Source organism: Chlorocebus sabaeus, chromosome 20 (genome assembly GCF_047675955.1).
Source record: "Chlorocebus sabaeus isolate Y175 chromosome 20, mChlSab1.0.hap1, whole genome shotgun sequence".
NCBI classification, from domain to species: Eukaryota; Metazoa; Chordata; class Mammalia; order Primates; family Cercopithecidae; genus Chlorocebus; species Chlorocebus sabaeus.
The window spans coordinates 52,972,705-52,986,450 of record NC_132923.1 but is presented as its reverse complement, the minus strand read 5'-3'; the positions used below and the strand labels follow the sequence as shown (position 1 = coordinate 52,986,450).

Genomic DNA, 13,746 nt, shown 5'->3' with positions numbered 1-13,746 from the left:
ATAGGATTTAGCAAATGATTAAATAAAGACAGTGAGGGAAAAGGAAGATGCAGGTGCCCCTGTGATATCCAACTTGTATGACTGAGAGAATAACAACAGGATTAAGGGAAGCCAAGAAAGGAAGCCATTTCGGAATAAAAGGACATGGAATGTTTGGTTTTAGATATCTTGAGGCTAAAATGACAATGAGTCACAGCAGCTTTAGCAGCACTGGGATTCTGGGAAGGAGGAGAAGTCTAGCCATAATTTTAGAAGGTGACTGCAGAAGAACTTCAAGGATATTGCTTTGTATTTTCTTTAATTAGGACTACCTTCTCTCCACTGAATTCAAATTAATTAGGTGGTGGTGTGTTCATATTCATCATCTTATCTAAATCACCTTAATTGATATAAATTATAGTTGAGTACTAAACATTACATGCAGTAAAAGAAATCCATATTTTAAAAGATCATTCAAGCATTTTATTAGGCTACCTCTATAACTAAATAGTAAAATATTAAAAATGATAATAAAAGATGACCGAGAACTTACCCTGAATCACAGAAACAGTTCCACAGCCCTTGGCCATGACTCCAGAGTAAGCGATTAAAAACCCGGTTGAAAATCCGATATAAATTTACTTCTTCGACATCAGGCACCTTCCAGATGCGTGGAAGAACTGTACGAATGCTTGTTTTCACTATGTCCAAAACCTAGTGGAAAAACCAAAGTACTTATGATGTAGGAATGTATATCTGTGTCTAAAATTCAAAGATGTAGCTTGAGCCCAGGAGTTCCAGACCAGCCTGGGCAATATAGTGAGAACCTATCTCTACAAAGCTTTTTAAAAATTAGTCTGGCATTATGACCCACATCTGCAGTCCCAGCTACCTGGGGGGGCTAAGATGGGAAGACTGCTTGAGCTCAAGTGGTCAAGGATGCAGTAAGCCATGATGAAAAGTAAAATAAATAAAAATAAAATTCAAAGAGGAACACACACACACACACACACACACACACACTGAACAATAGCATAGAACAAAAAGTCTAGAAATAGGCCCATGCATTTATGAAACTTCGGTATATGACAGAGGCAGTAACACAGATCAGTGGATAGAGATTTTGAAATTATAATCTTTATGGATTAGATGAAGAAAAGATAAAGCTGAATCCCTCATTAAAAAGAATCAACTCTAGAGGGGCTAAGGTCTTACATGTTAATAAAAATAAACTATTCTATATCTCAGTGGAAAGTATAGGAGAGTATTTATTGAACCATGGGCTAGAAAAATACTACTTAAGTCACAAAAAGATATGGACCATAAAAGATTAATAAATTTTGATTATATAAAAATTAAGAACTTCTGGTCATTAAATACACCTTAAAGAAAATAAAAGACAAACTTACAAACTGCAAAAATATATTCAAAACATATATATCCAAAAAAAGATTAGTATCGAGAATATTTATAAAGAATGTTTACCAAAATTTTTAATAGAAAAAAAAGGACAAAACATTACAAACAGGCATTTCAGAAAAGAGGAAATAAATATGCCCAATAAACATAAAGAACAAAAATTAAAGTTATAATAAGATATCCACGTAGTTGACAAAAATTAAAAGTCTGATGATATCAAGTGCTAGAGAGGATATGGAATCTACCGGGTCTCTTAGACATTGCTAGTGTGAGTACAGATCGGTGCACAAATTGGAAAACAGTCTGGCATTATCTCCTAAAGTTGAAAATTAATATCCCTATGGCTCAGCAGTTTTACTTCTGAAATAATCTCTCATAGGTAAAAATAGGAGGTGGCATGTACAAGAACGTTCATAGCAGCTGTTAACAATTGTAAACACCTAGAAACAATCAAACTCTTCAACAATAAGAGAGTGAATAAATGAACAGTGGATACTCACCCCCTCTGGACTATTACACAGTATTAATACAGTAGTCAAAATGAATGAAATATGACACACAAGGCAGAACATCTTCATTATAAATGGTAAGGTAAAAAATGTACTAGAGGCCGGGCGCGGTGGCTCAAGCCTGTAATCCCAGCACTTTGGGAGGCCGAGACGGGTGGATCACGAGGTCAGGAGATCGAGACCATCCTGGCTAACACGGTGAAACCCCGTCTCTACTAAAAAAAATACAAAAAACTAGCCGGGCGAGGTGGTGGGCACCTGTAGTCCCAGCTACTCGGGAGGCTGAGGCAGGAGAATGGCGAGAACCCGGGAGGCGGAGCTTGCAGTGAGCCGAGATCCGGCCACTGCACTCCAGCCTGGGCGACAGAGCGAGAGACTCCGTCTCAAAAAAAAAAAAAAAAAAAAAAAAAAAAAAAAAATGTACTAGAGACTATACACATAGCATGATATCACCCCCTTTTTTTGAGGCAAGGTCTTGCTCTGTCACCCAGGTTGGATTTCAGGAGCACAATATCAGCTCACTGTAGCCTCAACCTCTTGGGATCAAACTATCCTCCCATCTCAGCCTCCTGAGAAGGTGGGACAACAGGCACACACCACCATGCCTGGCTAATTTTTGTAATTTTGTAGAGAAAGGGTTTCACCACATTGCCCAGGTTGGTCTTGAACTCCTGAGCTCAAGTGATCTGCCCACCAAGGTTGCCCAAAGTGCTGGGATTAAAGGTATGCGCCATCACCCCTGGCCATGATACCCTTGTAATAGAAGTAAAAACAATTAAGTTTTAAAAACACATGGTGAATACACATAAACATTATATATATATGGTATATATACCATATATATATGGTATAAGGTATATATATATATGAAAGAAAGAAAGCCAGAGAGAGCAAGAGAGAAAGAAGAGAAGAGGAGGGGAGGGGAGGGGAGGGGAGGGGAGGGAAGGGAAGAGAGTGAACACTGAGTTCAAGAATATAGCTACCCGGGAAATGGGGAGCCAGGGGGATGGAAGGGAATCATTTGGTTATATACGTTATTTCCAAGAATCTAGCTTTTGATTTGGGTGTTGGTTTCACAGGTGGTATAGTAAACTTCAAAACACTAAATAACACTAAATAAAAGCAGGCCATGCACAAACCAATCATGAAAGAGTATCGTGAAATAAGGACTATGATTAATCTGGACCACTGAAATCCTAGAGGTCCTAAAAAATTTGTAAACCCCAAAAAACTCTTTTGTCTAATTCACATATACTTGATACTTATGCAATGTAGGTATTTCCAATAAAATCTTTTGTAAAAAAAAACAAAACAAAACAAAGAAAAATAAAATATCAAATACTAATATTCTGATCTCCATTCATCAAAGTGGATTTTTCACTTTTTATCTAGCTATAATTACGGCAACTGCCTATAAAAATGAAAGTGAAAAATGAAAAGGGAAAAAGACTTTCAAACATAAAGACTAAATAAAGACATTTCTCTCAACAGACACAAACATGAAGAATTGGAAGCAGATGAAAGAATGATTTGTTTCTCTTTAAAACAGCAATATTTAAAGAAATGATGTTAGTTATTTCTGATCAAGGCAAATTCAGAATAAACATTTGTTTAAAAATAAACTTAGTAAAAAGTTTTCAAGGTGGTATTTATAGAAGACTAGGAACTACAGCTTCTCACAGGGAAATGCGTGAGCAGCAGCATTCCTTCCCTTCCTGTTCCAGCTTCCTGCACTGTGATGGGGGCAGTAATACAAATCCTACTGTAGGTCAGGGTGTGTCCTAGGGGAAGGGGCAGAGGATGAGGAGGGAAAATGCAATCTGTAATAAAGTTGTGTGTGAAAAACTCATGGAAAGGCTCATTATTACAGGTAACAAATGCTTCATTATAAAGAGGAATATCTTAAAACCTTTCACAATAATACTGAAATGTGAGTATCAAGGCATTAATTCCTGCCTTTTAGTTTTTACAATTTTAATTTCAGCTTTTAGTTTAACTCTTTATATTTTTTAGTGTAGAAAGCAGTACGCTCATGACTATGTGATATAAGAATCAACACTAGCTGTAAATGAGAAATTTAAATCATCTTTCTTCTCAATTTTCCTTTCTACTTTCTGTCAATATATTAGTAAGTAATAATAGGCCAAAAGTCATAATGCAGAAAGGAAAGAATAAGAAAGTAGCCAAGATAACCCATATATTAGTCTCAAGGATAAATATGAGTTATATAAAATAACTGAAATTGAAAAGTGTTATTGATACTGACAATTTTAACATTACCTTAAGTTCATCAGTATTCACATTATATTATAAAATGATTATTCAACTTTAAAATGATAAAGGATTTGAGATCATGGAGTATCCATTCATTTCTTTTTAAATACACTTCAAGGGCAACTAACATGTATCATCTGCCTGCTCTATGCCAAACACTGTGCTAGGTACATTACTTAGATTATTTTGACCACTACTCTGCATATATTTTCTTCTTAATTTAGAGGGAATTTTAATAGCATGACAGTCCCATATTCTAGCCCATACATGACTAAAAGCAGCAACTTCAGAATGGAACCAGGGAGTTAGGGATGGGGAATGCTTCTGCTCCATTCCTAATGTTTTCTTCAATATGGAGGTGGAAAAATCTGCAGGCATCATGGTACTCCATCAGGCACCCCAATCTAAGAAGCAATTTTCCAGATTGTGAGACTGGCATGGTCTGGGCAAACTAGGCACATTCTCCTTCCTATCCAGAGCAAACTACTGGGAATATACATTCCTCTTTGCTTCTCTTTGCTTTCAGTTTTCAAGGAGCCTCTCCAAGAAGGCAAGCTTTGGTCCTGGGAGACTCACCCCTAGGACACTGAACAACACAAACTGAGGGAACAGGAACCCAAATCCTTCAACTCTCCTCTGAGTCTTCACATAAGCTCTTTCCTTTGCCTGAAACAGTCTTCTCCTATCTCTTCATCTGATAAACTTCTATGTTTCACTTCAAATGCCACTTATAAGGGAAACTTTACCTGTCACTGAACTATTGTTTGATATCTTAATGCCCAGTTCTTCCTTTATTAGCAATCATCCTATTTTATTTTAATTTCCTGTTTAATTAATGGAGAGTGTTATACATATAAAGGGAGGAAATTGTGCCCATCTTGGTAATAAAGTTACCAGATCCCCAAGGCTTAAGACAAGGTCTATCATTTAGTAGGTTCCTGTCTTAGTGAGTCATTCCTTGCAAGAAAGTAACACCTATGTGGACAAGGTAAAAATCATTGAGAGAACTTACCATGTGCCAAGCACTGTTCCAAGCACTTTAACATATATTAACTCATTTAATCCTCAAAACAAAAACATGAGGTAGATACTATTGGTCCACAGTCCCTTTCCAAAAATCTCAAGCCTAGATTCCATAATCATACATATTATTATTTCTGCAGGAAAAAAATGTAAATATTCAAACTAAGAGATAGACAAAATAAACACATAACTTCTTGTCAGGTCATTGTCACCAAATGAATTCAAGTGGGTTAGGTTTTGCTGCTTAGTGGTTATGAAAATTTTTTTGGTTGTGAAAACATTTTGGATCCCCATTTTATGGATGAGAAAACTTAGGCACAAAGCAGATAAGCAACTTGCCCAACATTACCCAACTCATTGTATCCAGACCTACCCTCTTAACCACATCCAGCACTGCCTCACAATTTAGTTTTTCCAGATGCCAGCAGCAAAAGCCTAGAAGAGAACCCCATTATCTCTTCTTAGATTCAGATTCATCTCTAGTCCAATGGTATTTTGAAGGAGGGTGGGATCACTGTGTACAAACAACGTTGCCTAGGCACCCCCTCCTTTATGGCTATGGAGTATGGAATAGTTTGTTTAGAAGGCTATACAGATGAGGAGGCAATGACTGTACTTTTAGCAAAACACTCACTTATAATTTTAAGAAAGCAAAGATCAGATAGGCAAGAAATCAGACTGGAATGAGCTAAATTAGTGCCAGTTCTACTTGTGATGCTTTTTTGGATTTCTGGTGCTTTGGGGATTGAAGAAATTGGGTGGAAGATGAATAATTTGTGAAACACAAAAATAAATGATCAGCAAGATGCCCTTGTGTTTATCTGTGGGCTTAAGTGAGGCTAACTTATAGAATATAGGTATCCATTTCCTTACATTATGACTTTTAAAAGCATCCCAATCCAACATTAAGCTCTCCAAGGGAAAAAATAAATGGGAGATTCAGTCAATGACAACATTAATAAAATGAAAAGATTTGTCTTTTCCATATGAAATAGAGCACATTTGAAGGCATAAAGTACACAGACAAATTCATATTTTGCAAGAGCATACAGATGTTGAATGACAAACTGCTCCATATGGCTGAACAGTTGGTCCTAAATTAAAATAATGGCATGAGGTGAAGGCAGTTTAGAAATAAGATTAAAATCACTACATGCTGTACTAATGATGCATGCAGCAGCGATGGCTATAGGGTAAAGGCATCTTTGCTGATGCAAAATGAACAGCTCTGAACAGCATCTATGTCAGCCTGAATAAAACAGAGATGGAAAATAGTATCATCAAAATGCATGCAGAAGCAGCCACGGTAGGTATTAAAAATAAATTGCTATTTAGAGAAGTAATACTTGATGAACAAGGATCTCTTAGCACCCTAAAATAAATGCAAACCTTACTATCATTAGTTATTTCTCTTCATCCTCCAGTCTTAGTTTATGTCTAGGTATCACATCAGATAGTAAGGTTTTCAGTAAATCTGGCATTCTTCGCAGCCCACCAACATGGCTATATTTTCATACTTCAGATATATTCCTCACAAACTATATAAAGCAACTGCATTCTTGGCAGAAAGCTAAATTATGCAAGTATGGAGTTACCACAACATGACATTAAATAAGATTAACTACTTCTATTTTCACCTGGTGAGGGTTCTTTTCAGGATTTAATTCCCATACCCTTGATCTTTACATTTTACATCCATTAAGGAAAATATGAAGGCAAACAATTTTTTTTTATTTCCAAGAACAGAAAAAAGGAAAGCATGTGGAAGACTCTGTGTGTATGTCATTTTAATCTTGAGGCTTTACAACAGGCTAATAAACAACCACGAATGCCTCAATCCTGGAACAGGAAAAGTGAGATACATATTTCAAGAATTAAGATACTTAAAGAAGAGTCTTGTGCCACCATACCTTGAATAGTGCCTGGGGCATGGCAGTCCCTCAATAAATATCTGTTGAATGCATGATTAAGTGAGCAAATAAATGAATGAGTAAACAACTCTCAAAATCCCTAACAGTGTCTAGCATATTATTTGTATAAAATTGGCAACCAATAAATGTTTGTTAAATTAAAATGTATCACGCACAGCCTTTGTGGCAGCCATGGAGATGTGCCACTTAAATTAACATGTTTCAAAGAACGCAGTTAGCTGATGGCTTCCCCACTGGGTATCCACTGCAATATTCAAACCATGCTTACACTCTCCCAAGATAGTTCCCAGGCAAGGATTAAGCATGGCTGGGATACGAGTGAAGAGCTATTTCTGCTCACTCTGATCCCTCCAACGCCAGTCTTTGTTCTGGGCTCCCCACCAGCCTGACCATGACTTTCTCAGAGATCCATTAACGTCTGAGGTTCTTCCTACCCAGTCCTCCTCCCTTGCATTTACTGGAGTCAGACCTGCATTGTAGTCCTAAGGCTCTTCCTGCCTACTTGAGCTCTCTCTCCCCATTACCTTCCTTGGGTGTTTTCCATTAAAAAAAAAAAAATAAAACCTTTCACTGTTAATTCCATCTTAGTGTCTACCTCCCAGAAGATTAAGCTGGTAAAGCTTTTCAATGATTATTGACTGACATTACAGCCAAAAGAAGGATGGACCTGATTAACATGCATCCAATGTAAATTAGTTAAGTCATTAGCTTTCTAAACAGATACATTTTTATAATGTCTAATTCTGCATTCCACAGCTGACCTACATTTCCAGGTTTCTTTTAGTTTCTTAGATGCAGTTTCTAGCTTTATAAGACAATAGCACAAGTTTCTGATAGCCAAATAAATGATCAACATGTTATAGGCCAACAGACAATTTTTATACACCATTTCTATATATCCTATACAAAAGAATACCCCATATGAAGAATTCTTAGTAAAATAAAATACATCAGAGAAACAGTCTGACATGGGGAACCTTAGTAGAAAAGAAAACATTTCAGCCTGCATTTTACCCCTTCTAAGTCTAGAGTACATTCCCTTATGATGTCTCGCTTTATCACAAGGACCCTTCAATACTTAACGTTGTAAACCTCAGAGAAGTTCTGAGAAGTCACCTGTCCAAGTTAAAGGCCATAGGCAATACTGAACTCAAGTCCATACTGCCTCATGAGATGTCCACTACAATTTCATGTAATGAAAAGACATCTAGTAACTCTTTCTATTACATGCTTTTGCCTCTCTAATTTCACCATATAAAGTATTTTTTCAATGCACTTTGACTCATTATTATATTAGCTCTTATATTGTCAGGCAAAAAAAAATATTTCAGTCAGTTGCTGTCTGGTCACTTTACCTCTGATTTTATCTGAAATAAACTTCGGGTAGGGAAGAGGTAGAGAAAAAAATTATATATTAAATATATGTATATAAATAAATCAGCTAAACACATTTAAATTTGTTCCAATGATTATTTCCAAAATTACCTCTATATTTTATTCTTATTCCTGTCTGGGGTAAATTTTAAGTATTTCCCGTAATTAATTCTAATGCTACTTATTAAGTAGACAAAACTTTAAAAAAAAAATCCCAATGAGAATCTGTTTACATGAGAGTTCAATACCCAATACCTCTATTGCTGGCTGGTTTGCACTGCTGGCTGGCTTGATGATTTGTATTCATGATGTGTATATTTGTTAGGCTTCTTTTTGTGAATATAAATAAAAGAACCTATAAATTTTGGCAGGGTTAACTTTATAAAAATGGAAAGTTTTACAAAACGTTATACTAAAGTTTTAATATAAAGCTCCTTATATTAAAATAGTTACTCATGGGTAAGGGGTCTTAAATTACCTGAATAAGGGGAAGAATGTCATCACAGAATGAAAGCTGCTAAAAGTTGTCCTCTGCTTATTTTCCCAGACGTGCCTCACCTTTCACTACATATCTGAGAAATTTGAGCCTGTTTTGGGAAAGCCTCTTAAAGAATAAAATTGTTGAAGGAAGAAAAGGAGCCCCAGTAATCATGAGAATAGCAAGAAAAATTGCTACAAACAAGTTGCACCTGTTTAAATCCTAGGCTTCCACTTGTTTTCACAGCCTGGGAGTAGCATTCCTCAGCGACTTTCAGGGCTCTGTAAAAGTGGGCATCTTTGCAAGATAAACTTGCTCTAGTTAACATCAGCCCTTTCTGTTCTTTTAAGAGCCAAAATTCAAGATATGAATTTTTCTGCCAAAAATATAATTGTCTATTAAATTATCTATGTAGAAGAATGACAGTAAACGTTTGGGTAGTGCAAACTGTGGGACTTTAACAAGCTTTTACTGAAGACAGAATACATCGTTACTTTCTGCAAGCACAAGGGAAACCCAATACCTTTGATTTATACCAAAGGAAGAAGCCGCAAAGAAGCTCAAAAAAAAAAAAAAAAAAAAAGACTAGCAGGGTATAAAAATGGTAATAAAGCTCCTCCCCTCACATTAGTGCTTCCACTCCCTCCACATATCAGTGTATGATTAATACTTAAAGGTGGTTGTACCTCTGAGAACTGGAAGAAAAGATTACATAAAAATAGTTCACTCCTATATTCTTAGAGTAAATCAGTATCAAAGAAGTAGATACACTGGTATATGTACTCAGTAGTAAATTTATAAACAAGCATTTAGTTTTCCTCTAAATGTAGAAAGTCAATTGAGCATAACAACCCTATTGAAATTGTTTCTTCCAATTCACAATTATTATTATTCACATATATCATTTAATCATCCCATCAATGTTTATCAGGCCTTCTCACATCACATGTATAAAACAGAATAGCACTGTCTTCTTATTCCTGTTCAAATAAACATATCACTAACTAGTAAGGAAAGATGGCCACGGAAAGAAGCAGCTACCTTGCTATTGAGTCTAGAATTAAAAGTCTAGAATGGAATCAACTTAACAAAAATTGACAGAAAGCCCCCTGAAGGTAACTACAAAATGAGACCCGTCCTCTGGCTTTTTAGAGGTATGGAAAAATTATCCATAAATTTCTCAAGGGAGATCATAAGTTAACTGAATACAAAGTGCCATGAAGATTGAAGTAGGGAAAGATACCTGGTTGCAGGGGACTCCAGATGCTTTGTGAAGGCGATGGAGCTGGATCTTCAAAATATGTGGTGTGTGAGATTGTAAAGAAGGGATTCTACTTAGCAAGGACAGCTGAAGCAAGGTCCTGGGGTCAGGGAGAGACACTCTCTGCCTCTTTCCCTTATTCCTACCTCAACACAAAACAAACGCACAACACCGTTACTTCACAAGCCCTTTCCCTGGAGATGCCTTATCACTGTGATGAATGCTCATGTACAAAAAAATCTTTTATACGTTCAGGCAATTATTCTGTAGGATGGAATGCTGGAAGTGGTTTTGCTGACTTATAAAGATTATGAACATGTCATTCTAATAGATATTACAAATTATTTTTCTAAAGACTTGTACCAATGTACTCTCTTTCTCTCTAATAGTATAGAAAAGGCCCTTTTACTCATACTATTTCCATCACCGGATATTATGTGTCTTATTAATTTTTGCCCATATGATGTTTTTTACTTGCTTTTTCTTCTTCATTAGTAAGGTCAAGGATCTATTTACGTGTTAAATGGCTATGTGAAATCCATACGTTGTCTTTTCATGGTCTTTTTATATGCTTTGCCATTTTATGTGTCAATACTTATAGGCAAGTTTCTTTTGCTGATTGATTTGCAGAAGGTATTGGTTCACTAGTGTTACTTTCCATTTTATGTGCTACACTTATCTGTCCTCCTCAAACTCCTCCTCTATCCCCCACCCAACTGCCCTCACAACTTCTGCCTTTTAAGATATTTTTTACCTTTCATAAGATTTTATGTAATCAAATCTGTTGATCTTTTAATTTAAGCCTTCTAGGTTTTAGGTATTTTCTTAAGATGTTTTCCCACTCTAAAATTATAAACTTATCCTTCTGTATTTTCTTCCAAATCTTTAATATTTTCTTTTTTACATAGAAAACTGCAATTATATGAAGTTTGTTTTTATATGGTGAGAATTAAGGCTCCAACTTAATTTTCTTACAAATAGATAGTTGCTTCTGTACCACTGAGTGGAAAAACCATCTTTTCTCTATTGGTTTGAAATGCCACATTTATCCTGTATTATTAATATCGTACTATTTTTTTAAATTAGCAACTTACCCACACTTCTCTCTCTTCTAGATTACAAAAATGTTACAGACTTAAGGAAATTCAGGGTTCCAATTCGAATAAAAAGTCTGTGTCTCCACTAATGGAAACCAAAGTCAGCAACCTGAAAACATATTCAGGGCTTCCCATGTGTTTTGCAATCTGCTTCTGTCACCAGCTTTACTATACCCTCCTCAAAAGTGTACTCTACGTGGCACATGGCAGGACACTAAGCAAGTATTTGTTGAATGAGATAATGTGCAATAGTGAGTTCAGCTTACTCAGATAAAAGTATATAATTTAAGAGTCATCATGTAATCAGCATCAAGTTTCAGCTTATTCATGATAATTCTGAGAAAGGGCAAATGATAGTTTGTATTATTGAAGGAATTCAACAACTTCACTCTGCTACTAAAATAGCCTATCTCCCAGAAAACAATATTACAGTGCAGTTGATGGGCCCTTCACCGTGCTGGCCACTCCACTCTTCCACTCTCCAAGACAGCTATTATGTACCTTATACTCTCTCCCCAAATCTCCAGAAGCCCTCCCCACCAGAAGAAAACTTTCCCATCTTCCCACCACATTCCCATGCACCTGCCTTCCCTCCTGTTAGAACAAATGCTCTTGATTAGGAAAATCCTCCCCCTCTCACAGCTTACTTACTCAAGAACTTTTTATCACCTCTCTTTCCTGTGCCATTCTTCTCTTCTAAATCGTTCTCATCATCATACAAACTAAAAATACCTTCATCTTAAAAAAAAAAAAAAAAAAATCCTTGTTGGCCCACATTCCTCTCCATCTACCACCACCATATTTTCCATTCCCCTCTATAGCAAAATTCCTTGAAAAAGTGCCTGTAGTAGCTGTGGTGTTTTGCTCTCCACTTTTCTTCTTCTTGTACATATTCCAAGTTTTACTCCCCACCACCCCGCTAAATTTATGATTAGGGTCATCACTAACATCCACATTGCCAAAAATTACGGTCAGTTCTCAATGCTCAGCTTACAACCTCTGTCAGCAACACATGACACAATTGATTACTCTGTCCTTAAAATAATTTCTTTACTTGACTTCAAGGACACCCAGTTCTCATGGTTTCTTCACATCTTACTGGCTGTTCCTTCTTAGTCCTCTTTGGTAGATTCTCCCCATCTCTCTGATTTCTACATGTAGAAGTGGCCCAGGCCTTGGTCCTTGAAACTCAAGGTAGTTTCATCTAGCTGACACCTTAAATATCTTAGAGACTCCTAAATTTTTGTTCACCATACACAATCTTAGCCCTAAACTCAAAACTCTTATAGAACTATACACTCAACATTTTCACTTGGATGTCCAATCAATATATCAACATCAACATGGTCAAAATAAAATGAAACAACAGAAACAGCAAAACCCTCCCCCTCTTTCTCCAGCATCCATCCATTCAGTTACCACCCTAGCTAAGCACCCATTAGCTCTTGCCTCAGTTACCCTAACAACCTTCTAGCTGGTCCCTACTTCTATTCTGCCAAATTCCTGCTCCTCCAGTTCTATTCTCCACAAGTAGTTCTCGTGATTTTCTTAAATTCAAACAGGCTATGTAACTTCTCTACTCAAATTTTCCAGTGGTTCCTCATCAACTGGAATAAAACCCAGTATCTTTCCATAGCCTATAAAGTTGTGACCTAGGTCCTCCCTATCTGTCCAACCTTATCTCTTACCAAGACCCCATCGCTCACTGTTTTCCAGCTAAAACAGACATCTTATGAATATATAAATAAAATGGTGCCTTGCTCTGCTTCATATACCCATCAAACTAATTTCTACCTCAGCATCTCTATATTTGTTCTTCCCTCTGCCTGAAACATTGTCTCTGCAGATATCTGTATAGCATGATTCTCATTTCATTTAAGTCTCTGTTCAAATACTACCTTCTATTTTTTATGTCAATTTATTTTTCTTCATAGTACTTAGTACAGTCATCCCTCTGCACCTGTGAGGATTGGCTTCTGGACCTCCCACCCCCAGACAGCAAAATACATGGATGCTCAAGTACATGATATAAAATGGTGGAATATTTGCATATAACCTATGCACATCCTCCTGTATATTTTAAATCATCTCTAGATTACTTATAATTACTTATAATATCTAATACAATGTAAATGTTATGTAAATAGTTGTTATACTGTTGTATTGTTTAGGAATAATGACAAAAGAAAAAAGGTCTGTACATGTTCAGTACAGACACAGCCATCCTTTTTCCCCCAAACATGTTCAATCCCTGGTTGGTCGCATCCATGCATGCGAAAGCCACAGACATAGAAGGCTGACTGTACTACCTTACATTCTATTACATATTTATTTATTATCAGACATCTTAACTAGAATGTAAGTTCTATGAAAGCATGGATTTTTTACAATTCACTTTTGT

General features: G+C 36.4%; 1 protein-coding gene across 3 annotated transcripts in view; it reads right to left on the bottom strand.

Moving 5' to 3' along the window:
• TTLL7 (tubulin tyrosine ligase like 7) overlaps positions 1-13,746 on the bottom strand; it is a 141,023-nt gene that overhangs the window by 22,074 nt on the left and 105,203 nt on the right. For all 3 annotated transcript variants that reach the window (XM_038002244.2, XM_038002245.2, XM_038002240.2), the window contains exon 19: positions 533-693. In XM_038002244.2, the coding sequence (XP_037858172.1) occupies positions 533-693 (161 nt within the window). The remainder of the gene's footprint in view (positions 1-532; positions 694-13,746) is intronic.